Source organism: Furipterus horrens, unplaced genomic scaffold (assembly GCF_987537825.1).
Source record: "Furipterus horrens unplaced genomic scaffold, mFurHor1.1.pri manual_scaffold_11, whole genome shotgun sequence".
NCBI classification, from domain to species: domain Eukaryota; kingdom Metazoa; phylum Chordata; class Mammalia; order Chiroptera; family Furipteridae; genus Furipterus; species Furipterus horrens.
The window spans coordinates 17,498,132-17,509,590 of NW_028327181.1; the positions used below are offsets into that span (position 1 = coordinate 17,498,132).

An 11,459-nucleotide genomic window follows, 5' to 3' on the forward strand; every position below is an offset into this window, starting at 1 on the left:
ATTAAATTCTGCTTGTCCAAATGCTGGATCACTTCTCCCTCTTGCTCTTCTCTTTCTCAAATAATCTCTCTAGCTCTTAGGTGCCTGGACCAACACCTGCTGGGGAACCCCAGGTTTGTCTCCTGTTGTTGAAGTTCTGCTCTCTCTGGAGCAGATGAATCCTAAATCAGAATTCAGCTCAGCCTGTAGTACCATCCTTTGGCCAATTTCTCTTTTTAAGTTTCAGGGCCTAAGACACAATATCACCAGTAAGACATGAAATTGGACAGGTTTAATGTCATCCTCAAAACTAAAATAGCCAGTTATTTTACCAGCAAAATAAGTTTAATCAGGAATAGCAGAGAATTGCAATTCAGGATAAGCAAGCTACGGCTGAATCATAGGCAAGTCTGAAAAGACAAAGGAAAGGTTTGCTTTTATTAGGCTTTAGGAGGAAATTAGGGAAGGTTGTTTTGAAAACCTTTATAGAAGAACAAGAATTCAAGGTTGTAGTGGTGTCTCATTGGCTGCAAGTGGTGGTTAGTGCATTGTTGCTGGGGCATGGAGGGATCTTCCTTCCTCTTCTAAAAGCAGGAGACGAAATTCCTGTATGAAAAACGTCCTTCCTTAGCAGAATAACTCTTCCTTCTTCCTTTGGTTTTGGAGGCCGCAAGGGGAAGTATGTATGGGAGAACTCCCTGTTCAAGACTTCTCGACTCTTTTTATTTTCACAGTGAACATGGGCCTCTTAACAATGACTGCAGAATCTAGTTGTATAGCCCCCATTATTAGTATTAGAAGTAGTAGTAGTAGTAACCTGGGTTCCTAATGCTGATTCGGATTTTGGGTCCAGTCAGTTCTTGTTGGCATCAGGAAATAGTTTTGTTCTTCCCCAACTCACTCTCCCTAAACCATTTGACTTTTTCTTTGTGCCTTGACCTCAGGCATTCTTTCAGTCTCGTTTCTGCCTCTGGATAATCCCCTGAGCAAGTTGCATTAGATTGCAGTCTGGTTCTTTTTTATTCAGATTCTTGCCTTCAACATGCATATTCCTCAGCTGCCCTAAATTCAACCTGCCTGTCTGCTGTGCAGATCCGTGCACTGCAGGGTAAATTGTTAATAGTAAGCAGCCTACTGTGTGCACCATACTCTCCGGCTTGCTTTGTAATGAGACCCACTCATATAGGGCCTTCTATCTACATGACCCCTGTGCACCAGCAATTACCACCTCCCCAAGTACCTTGTGTTGCCATCCTCACAGATGACATCTCTAAACACAAGTTTTCAAAAACCCGTTGTCATGATACTATGCCTCTTGGCATGTTTTGATGGACAAGTCTAAATTCTAGTAAAGAATTTTGCCTGATTTCTCAAATGAGGTCTCCAGATCAAATAAAGTCTCAACTGCAGAACAGTTTTAGAAGATGCAACATTGGCCTGTTTTTCTTCCTACTTGCATCTGATGGCTAATAATCACTGTTAACGAGAATAATAATGTGCATCCAGGGATAGGGCATGCTGACAAGTACTGTACGTAAGTTAACCCCATAGGTGAATCTCACTAGAACATAATGGGGCGCAATCTCCATTTCGTGGCTGAGGAACCCTGAGATCATGTGACATTTTGCCTATGCCCTTCCTCTCCAAGAACTTTCCCATTTTGTAGTTTTCTCAAATTCCAGAGGTGCTGATTCCCCCTTCTGGAAGCTATTCCTTATAACTTGGCTCTAAGATGGGGATGCTGAGACACAGTGCATGTCAGGAAAAATAAGACATCTTTTCCTGATCCTTTTTTTTTTTTTTTGCTCCCCATCAGTTATAGAGATTTCTGCATTTTCTATCTTCTTAGAAATGGCAAAGCGTGCCTGCAAGCCGATGGGCCCATTTCTGGTTCTTTCTCATTGGGGGCATAGGGTAGGGGACTGGAAGGTAGAAGAAAAGAAGGTAATGGCTATGGGAAGAGAATGGAGAAGGGCTCATTGCTCTACGTGGCAAGACAGGAAGCTGCTGACACTTAGCGGATAGCAGAACACATCCAAGTGGCTGGCACTGACGGAGAGGCAGTACAAGGAGAAAAAGCAGGACTGGCTCACTTACACTCAGGGAAACATGCAAATAGAGCCCTGCCTCTGGGCCTGGGTGTGTGGCCCTCTCCCCTGGTGCTTCTCTGGGAGGCCACTCAGAGAGAGCTGAGACAGCCTAGGGCCAGTGTGTACTGGCATGGGGCAGAGGACTTCTTTCTTGCTGGGCAGCTAACTGTGCACTGACCATGGGATCCAGCCACATAGCATGATATCCCCTTTTCATTTGGATGTATTTTTCCTCAGGGTGGCCCCTCCACACCCCTCCCAAGTCTGGCATTCACTGATGTCCACCTAAGTGCTCTCTGGGATCTGGTGTGGTTTTATTCATTCTTGAGACCCAAAATTTAGGGATCTTGCTGACTCAAGAGTTGGTTTACCACAAGGAGGAACGAGGATCATCTCGGGAATCATTCTCACAGTTATGACCTAGCCTCCACCAAAGGATGTTATATACTTACCAGGGTACACATACCAAGCAAATGTTACATAGCCTTCATATTTTGCTGGAAGGAATTTAGATGTTTATACTGGCCAAAGGTAGTTGAATTCAAGAAGGGGCTGGATTCAGTGGGATGACAGGAATGTATTGGTGAGGGCAAGGCTCCATCTCGTTGGCAGGGTAGACATCCCTTTCAGTACTGGGGGCCTGACTTGTGCACGGTGAAGCCCTATCTGGAGCAGCCAAAGGCCAGGGATGGAAGCTCCGGTCCCAATGGGGAGGAGTGTTCGAGTCTAGGGCCTGGGCAACTTAGCAAGGACCCTGAGAACTTTTACTTCGATGGTGCTTACTACAGGCCACTTAGTATGTTCCAGGCCCTGCGGATGCAACTTGTATGCACTGACTGACTGAACAGTCACAGAGATAAGTGAGGAGGGAACAGATGCACCAGAAAGAAGAGCCAAATAGGAAATGATGAAAGATGATGTAAACTCCTGGGGCCCAACCTCATCCAGTCTAGAGTGTCTGAGTATCATGGATGCTCATGACTTATTTGATCAGTGACTGAAGATTCCCAAGGTTTAAACTGGAGAGTCAGGATAACATGTCATAGAGGACACCAGATGGTTAACATTGAGGTTCCCTTTATTTCTCTCTCTTTACAACCAAACAACAGTAACTCCCACATCTATCTTGCAAGCCTGAATCTTCCTCTAAATATTCAGAATTGTATTTCTAACTCTATAGAACACATCTCCCCAAAGAAACCAACTCCCCATGTCAAAATTTCCCCCCAAAACTGAGTAGTTGTCTGAAACTGTGGCTGCTGTATTACTTTAAGATGCACTTATGTCTGGGCTTCAGTGTCCAAGTGCACAGAATAAAGCCTATGATATGTGCAGCCAGCTAGAAAGCCATGTAACAGGGACACAGAATGGGACTTGGGTCATAGAAGGTTCTATCACCACAACAAGGACAGGGACTAGCACTGACCCAGACCATGTCAGGCCGCCCCAACTCCTCCAACATCTGCCTCAGCGTGGCGTGCACCTGGGCAAGTCTGCCCAGGTGGACGGTGCCAGTCAATTCACTGTAACTTTCCAGCGGGGCAGCATACAGCACGTGGTTCAGCTTGCTCAGCCTGATGGTTTGGCGCAGCAAGTCCTCCAGGGTAGGCACAGAGATGGCGTTTTCACAGAAGCTGAGGGTCGTGAGCTGTAAACAGTTGCTCAGGGCAGGAAAAATATAAATGAACTCAGAGTCCAGGATCCCACACTCATCCAAGTCTAGGTCCTGGAGGGTGGCAGAGGCTCTCTCTATCAGAACTTTGAGGGGCCCAGAACTCGTACTGGTCATCTGTAGCCCTCTGAGACTCAGGCTTTTCAGCTGACTGACGTTCAGGTTCTGGGACAGATATGCAAAGTCACTGTCTGTAAGCGAACAGTTAGTGATTGACAGGGCCTCCAAGGGGGTCTGCAGGCACCTGGGGAGAGACACAGCAGTTAGTTCTGGGAGATGGAGCTGTTGGGCACAGAGAGGTGGAGATTACCCAGGCCTTAAGGGAAGAGAGGCTCATTTCACCAAAACCCCCAAGATGCTGCGTGGTAAAAAGAGGCATTCAATCAGTGCAAGTTTGAGTGGAGTCCTTTTTCCATCACTTATTTGCTGTGTGACTTAATCAAGTGAATGAAATCTCTCCCACACCTTTGCTCTGTGTCAAAACAGGATATCATCCCCCCACACATACACACACATGTAGGTGTAGTGAGTATGAATGGAGGTAAAGATGGGAGGTGCTCAGAAAGGAGCCTGACCCAATGTCTCAAGCAGGAGGGAACCAGTGAATTTTAGTATTGGGAGGCATGATCCAACATGCATTCAACTTGGGCTTCCCTCTAGCCCCAGCTTGAACCCCTGTCCCCCTTATCTCTGAGCCTGATGAGGTTACTGGCAGGTGTGCAGAAAAGATTAATCTGGGCAGGGGGCTGCCAGCCTGCAGGGACTAACATATCACTGCATCGTCCACAAATCATCTATCCCCTTTTATAATTCCTCACTCCCGAATCCTGAATTTCCCAGTCCCTTAGCTGGAGCCTAAAGCAACTCTCAGCAGACAGACAACTAGAAGCAGGTTCGAAGTGAGAAGCTCCTACTGACAAACTGCTAACTATGGAGCATAACATCTGAAACCTCACCTCTGTTGGGCTTTCCCTTTATCACTGCCATCCTCACTTAGTTCTTTTCCATCATCTTCCCTTAGACATCACTTCCTAAGGGAATTCCCTAAGCTACCCTCACCTGGCCTGAAGCCCCCATTATATAGATTCCTACCAAGGAGTCTCTTCAATAGCATGCATCCTAATTCATACCTCCAGCCTTCGGGGGGCTACGTGACAACATGCAAGGGGACAGAGCAGTGAACAAGACACTGACTGTGTGGACCATCTAGTGACTCATACACCCTGGCACTGTTGACAGATGGCGCACAGGAGATACCATTATTGTTGACTAAAATGAAAAGGGCTTGGTCTGGTGTGCAGAGAATCCTTGCCATCTCTCACCTGAGCACCTGGTCCAGGCGGCCTTCAATGAAGGCGAGAGAGTCTAAACAGAGCTCCTGGAGGTGGTGCAGGCTGAGGAACTGAGAAGTGAGCTGGCGAAGACACTCCTCCTGCACCTGGGTGATGTGAGAAGACAGGAGGATGTGGGAGAGAAGGAACCTGCGCAGACTCCCCATCTGGCTCAGCTGAGGAATGAACTTCTTCAGAGCTGATGGCCTCCAGGTACAATTTACTTCCAAATCCTGGACAGAGTCGAGCTGCACCATCTTGAGGATATTCATGTTTTGTGACGACACCACAAAAATCTTCAGCTTCTTACAGCAAAGGTGCAGTAAACCTCTTCTCTGAGTGACTTTCTTAATAAGATACCTGATGGACTCATCAGGGTGACTTTCCCTGAGGCAGAGGTCTATGAACACCTCCACAGGGGTCAAGGACCCGGCTACTGAATTGTCCGTTTTTTGCTTCTTCCCAATAGGATGGGCTGCCTCTGGCTTCAACAGTGAGCACGTAGAGGCTTTGGTTCCTGACCATACGGTCCAGAACTCGTGGTGAGCATCCTGTAAATTCAGCACCTGAAGCTTCCATCTCCTGCAGAGAAAATTGGAGATAGACTAAGATACAATAAGATAATAGGGAATAAAGCCCTGACCATGAGTCAAGGAATCTGGGCACCTGGACCAGATGCGACTGCACTTTTACTCCAGATCCCAGATATCAGCTTCTCCTTGCACTACTGGGATCCCTTCTGCTTCCCATTTCTGGTACCTTTAAGTGCACGTGCTCCTTTGGTAGCCTCTGCATCTTAATCAACCCTATACAGCCAGAAGCGTATTCCCAGAATGACCCCAGCAATGGTCCCAAGGCCTCCCTGAGCATCCTGATGCCATCAGAAGCCTCTAGCTCTCCCTATGGCCCTGTACTGTACCTGATCCCAGCTGTACCTGCTCAGATCCCCAGGGCCCTACTGGACTGAATCCCCCTCACCTGGGGCGAACCTCCTCGGCAAGCAGGGCATCGAGTCCATCAATCACAGCCTGGAAGGTCTCTCGCTGAAGCTGCTCACCCTTCATCAGGCCCCCCAGAGGGAGGCAGGGGAAGGGCCAAGACTGCACCATCACCTTCAGGACTTTGTTGTGCTTCCCAGCGAAGGCTGCCATGAACAGAGGTGGGAAGACCTCTGCAGGCAGGAACTCCACAGCACTGATGGCCAAGGCCTCATCCCTTACCAGGCTCTGACAAGCCAGTTCCAGGAGTCTGCATGGGGTTGGGAGGCTCATCCTGATGAATCTGCTCTGAAACAGATTATGGGAAGACATCCAGGGAGCAAGACATCCTTGTTAGACTGAGAATGAGCAACCCCACTGTCCCTCCACCCTTCAGAGGCACAGTAAGGCAGTCCTCAGTTTACCCCGATTCCATTTGCTGCTCAGGTGCCACAAAGCCATAGCTCTGCCTTTGCTGGTGGCAGGGCAAGCATCTCTCAAGGTACCAAGGAGGGGCAAGATGACCACTGGCCCCTCCCCACATCTACCCACTGGCTGCATTTAATTCTGCTGCAAACTGAGTACTGAGAAGCCTGAGAGCTGATCACACGCTTTTCAGAGAGAAAAGTTTCTGATTATCATTCAAGGACTGACAACAACTGGAATAAGGAGCACCACGTGGTCCAGCAGAGCTTCTTTCCAGGCTCCAACAAATAATCCAGATGGGAAAGATTAAGGAACAACCACACAATGGGTACCATTATGTCATTTAAAACATTTTGAATGAGAAACTATAAAAGCAGCATAACAGTATTATATAACATGTGAAAGCTAGAGATGAGAAAAATATACATTAACCCAAAGATGAACATTTTATTGTATCCCTTCTATGAATATTAGAATTACTACTTTGTTCACGGGAACAAAGAGCTCACAAACAGAAAAAAGCCTCCGCCTAAAAAGGAACTATAAAATCTTTTCTAAGCTCTTTGTTTTTGTTTTTACTTTAAGAAAAAGCTTTAGAACTTCCAGCTAAGATGGAGGCATAGGTAGACATGCTTCACCACCTTCCATAACAATAAGAAGAAATACAACTACCTCAAAACTATACAACCAGAACTACCAGAAAACTGAACTGCATGGAAGTCCACCAAAAGAAAGATATAAAGAAGCAATACTTGTCCAGACAGGTAGGAGGGGCAGAGACAGAGCGGAGAGGACATGGTGTGGTGGTGGTGGCGGCGGCGGCAGCAGCCACACATTATAAAAGTTGGGAGGGACACATGGGGAGCGACCCTAGCCCCAGCCCCAGACCTGACTGCACAGCTCACGTTCCCAGCACTGGGGAAAATAAAAGCCTCATTGCTTCTGACTGTGAAAACCAGTGGGGGTTGGGGCGGTGACAGAAACTGCTAGTCTCTCAGCAAAGTCCACTTGTTCACAGGGACCCATGGTCCTAGAACATCCACAGACCCACCCACTCTGGGAACCACAACCAGGTCAACAGCTAGAGAGGTGACAGTATCACACGGGAAGTGGGAGAAGTGCCTGTTAAAGGGGCAAATGCTGAGCAAGTAGCATTGTGCCCTCTCTGACCCCTCCCTCACATACAGTGCCACAACATGGTGAAACGGGTCATCCCCCACTGACAAATACCTAAGGCTCTGCCCCTTACAATGTAACAGGTGGGACAGTTCTACCTAAGACAAAGGAAAAGACAGGAGACTGTCAGAATGAGGAGGCAGAGAAGTATGGCCCAAAGGGGGGAACAGATCAAGGTTCCATTGGGAGAACTAAGCGAAGAGGAGATAGCCAACCTCACAGACACAGAGTTCAAAACATTGGGAATAACTATACTCACAGATTTGCCAAGATTAAGCATGACAAACACATAAGGAAAGAAGTGAAGGCAACATTAAGTGAAACGAAGGAAAATCCACACGAAGCCAATGGTGAGGGGAAGGAAGCCAGGGTTCAAATCAACAATCCGGAACATAAGGAAGAAACAGTCAACCACTACAGAATGAAGAAATAAGAATTCAAAAAAAGGAGGAGAGCCTTAGGAACCTCTGGGACAACTTTAAATGTGCAAACATCTGAATCATAGGGGTGCCACAAGGAGAAGAGGAGGAGCAAGAAACTGAAAACTTATGTGAAAAATAACGAAGGAAAACTTTCCTAATTTGGTGAAGGAAACAGACATACAAGTCCAGGAAGCACAAAGAGTCCCAAACAAGTTGGACACAAACAGGACCACACCAAAACATATCATAATTAAAATGCCAAAGGTTAAAGATAAAGATATCTTAAAAGCAGCAAGAGAAAAGCAGAGTTACCTACAAAGGAGTTCCTATAAGACTATTAGCTGATTTTCAAAAGAATCTTTGCAGGCAAGAAGGGACTGGCAAGAAGTATTCAAAGTGATGAAAAGGACCTAACCAAGATTACTCTATCCAGCAAAGCTGGATAGAATGGAAGGGCAGATAAAGTTGCTTCCCAGACAAGGTAAAGCTAAAGGAGTGCATAATCACCAAGCCCTTATTATATGAAATGTTAAAGGGACTTATTTAAGAAAAAGATAAAAACTATGGACATTAAAATGACAACTCAGAACTATCAACAGCAGAACCTAAAAAAATACAAACCAACCAAGCAAACATCCAGAGTAGGAAGAGAATCATAGGTACAGGGATCATTTGGAGGGTTATCAGCTGAAAGGGGGAAGAGGGAGAAATGGGGAAATGGTGCAGGGACTAAGAAGCATAATTGGTTGGTACAAAATAGACAGGGGGAAGTTAATAATAATATAGAAAATAGAGAAGCCAAAGAATTTACATGCAAGACCCATGGCCATGAACTAAGGCGGGGGTCGGGGGGTGGCTGCTGGAGGGAAGATGGGTACTAGGTGGAGGGGAGCAATGAGAAAAAAATGGGACAACTGTAGCAGTATAATCAACAAAATATACTTTAAAAAAGCTCGAATTAGCTAATAAAATTACAAAAACATAAATGAGCTTGTCACAAACTAAATATTTTAAATGTCATAAAAAATTTCCAATGAGTTTGATGTTTTGTTTTTTCTTTAATCTGCTTGTTAAGAAACACAGGTATGATCTTCCATGTCCCAAAAATTCATGTCACATCACTTTGCTTCTATGAAAGTCCTACCTTAGTACCTGTTTTCGCTAACTGAAAGAAATCCCAAGAGGATTTGCCATTTCAGCCTACAAGAAGTTTTGTAGGAATGTTCTACTTCCAGATAACAGGGAAAACCTGCATTATAAACACTATAAAATGGAATGCACCAGAACAAGAAATCAAAATACGTTTGGGATCAAGACAAAACTGCATTTTGAGGCAAAAGCAGAGCCTGTTTATTTGTAAGGAAAAAAAAGACAACTCTCTGTGTGACCTTGGCCTGCAGGTCCTTGGAGATCACCTGAAGCTCCTGACTCACCCGAGTGGGCATGGCATGGTGCACGGAGCCCTCAGCTCAGACCTCCACAGTGACTCTGGTGCTCTAGCTTCTGGTCCCTCCTCTGCTTCCTCAGGAACAATTATTGTCCTTTCCGGATACACCTTCCTTTTGAAGTCCTAGCTGAAATTTCAACTTCTAACTGAAAGCAAAACCTTATTACTAGATCTCCACCCAGTTAACCCTGATTGGGTTTTTCACTCTCCATACAACTAACTATGTCCATTTGTGAAAGGAAAAGAAAAAGAAAATGAGACCAGCCTGTAAATGGAGTTGGGAGCGTCTGGGCCACATGAATATTCTGAAAGGTTCTAGTTAAGGCAGCCGTAGGTGGGCCGTGGTATCATCCCAAAAGGAAAAGAAAAAACAAACTTCTTGAATATCAAATACTCATTTACACTTTGTTACCTAAAATTGCAAATTGTGTGCCCATTCAACGAGGAATAGAGGTACAACAGATTTTGAGGATCAAGGCTTCCCTGGAGGAGGTCGAGACAAAATTACAACTAGCAGTTGGCCAGGAGAAGGCAGGGGCTGCAAGTTTGTAATGTGGCCAAGGGAATTGTCCAGGAGAAAGTAAAATTTGTTTTGCTTGGGGAAATTCAAAGACTTTGATCTGGATAACTTGAAAACTTAAAAGGGTAGCGGTTAAGAAGGAAACTAGCTGAATCTCTTAAACCGAAGGTGATGGGTGAGAGCAGGGAAGAGATTCAATGTTCCTCCCTCCCTGGAGGTAAATGTTATTTCCTCCCCTGAAGAACCAGATCAGAAGCAACACTGGGGGTTACGACTAGGCATTCTAATACCAACAGCACCTGTGTGCTGCCTGATACTCCCAATGTATGAGGCCAGCCATCATCCAGCCCCATTCTCCAGCTCCAAGGCCTCCCTGACCTCCTTGGGTTGTGGCCAGAGGACAAGCTGTGCACTGCTGTTGCTTTCTTTCAAGGAGGATCCCTTACACCACTAGTCCAAGCTCATGGGGAAGTGAGACCAAAACCTGCTTGGCACCAAACATGAGTCAAGTCTGTGGGGTCTGATGTCAGCCCTGCTCCTGTACCCCAAGTAGAGTTTCTGAATGTAACCACGGCTTTGGGAACATGGACCCTAACATTCTACAGCTGCTGCTGCTTTTTTTTTTTTTTTTCTTCCCCTCTCATAAAAAGGCAGCAGAACAGATGTTCTCTTGGGAAAATGACTTGAGAGCCTAACAGCTGCTCCTGCTTCTCCTCCCCCATTAGGGACCTCAGGAGGCAGATTCCACCTAGTTGATCCAGGATAAGAACAAAGGGGGGCAATAAGCTTCTCCAGACACCTGAAGAAGCTTACCTGAAGATGTCTTCCTTCCACTCTGGTCCAGCTCAGACTGGTCTCAGGTGCTCCAATACTTGCTTTCTCTGGTGTCCTATGGTCTCAGCCACCTGTGTCCACCCAAGTCTGAGAGCAAGAACCAAAATGCTCCAAAAACAAGGAGACAGTGTGTTAACACGAGTATTTAGGAAGCCAACGGCTCCTGTGAAAATCTTTGAGAACACTGCTGAGAAAACAGAAAACTGGAGATACAATCCTGTCCTCTCAGTGGGAATCACCTCTTATCTCCGAAGGTGACTACCAGTTTCTCACTGGCTGCACCAGAGGGCAATCTGGGTGATACACCTCGCCCTCTGTAAAAGGCGGGCCTTCCCCCCTGAATACTGACTACCGTCCCGCAGCCACGTCTCTGCCCCTCATGCCCCGGCACCTCCCGAAGACCCAGATTCCTAGGGTAGCCAACCCATCTCAAAGGCAAATACGGCCAGCTGAGAACAAACAATAAACGCAGAGGCCGGAGTTCGATGAATCGTTACAACTAAAACTGAAAACCGCGCAGTCATTTTTACGGAGCACGTGACCTGGGCTAGGCCTTTACTCCAACCTCCGTTGGGATAACTCATT

General features: G+C 46.3%; 1 protein-coding gene across 1 annotated transcript; it reads right to left on the minus strand.

Annotated features, from left to right (window-relative positions):
• Positions 1 to 3,408: 3,408 nt before the first annotated feature.
• On the minus strand, positions 3,409 to 9,818 carry PRAME (PRAME nuclear receptor transcriptional regulator). Its single transcript, XM_090292515.1, has 4 exons — positions 9,785 to 9,818; positions 6,051 to 6,369; positions 5,064 to 5,654; positions 3,409 to 3,985 (listed from the first exon to the last, which is right to left on the minus strand). Exons 1-4 carry the CDS (start codon positions 9,816 to 9,818, stop codon positions 3,409 to 3,411), a joined length of 1,521 nt encoding a protein of 506 aa, XP_090148641.1.
• Positions 9,819 to 11,459: the final 1,641 nt, after the last annotated feature.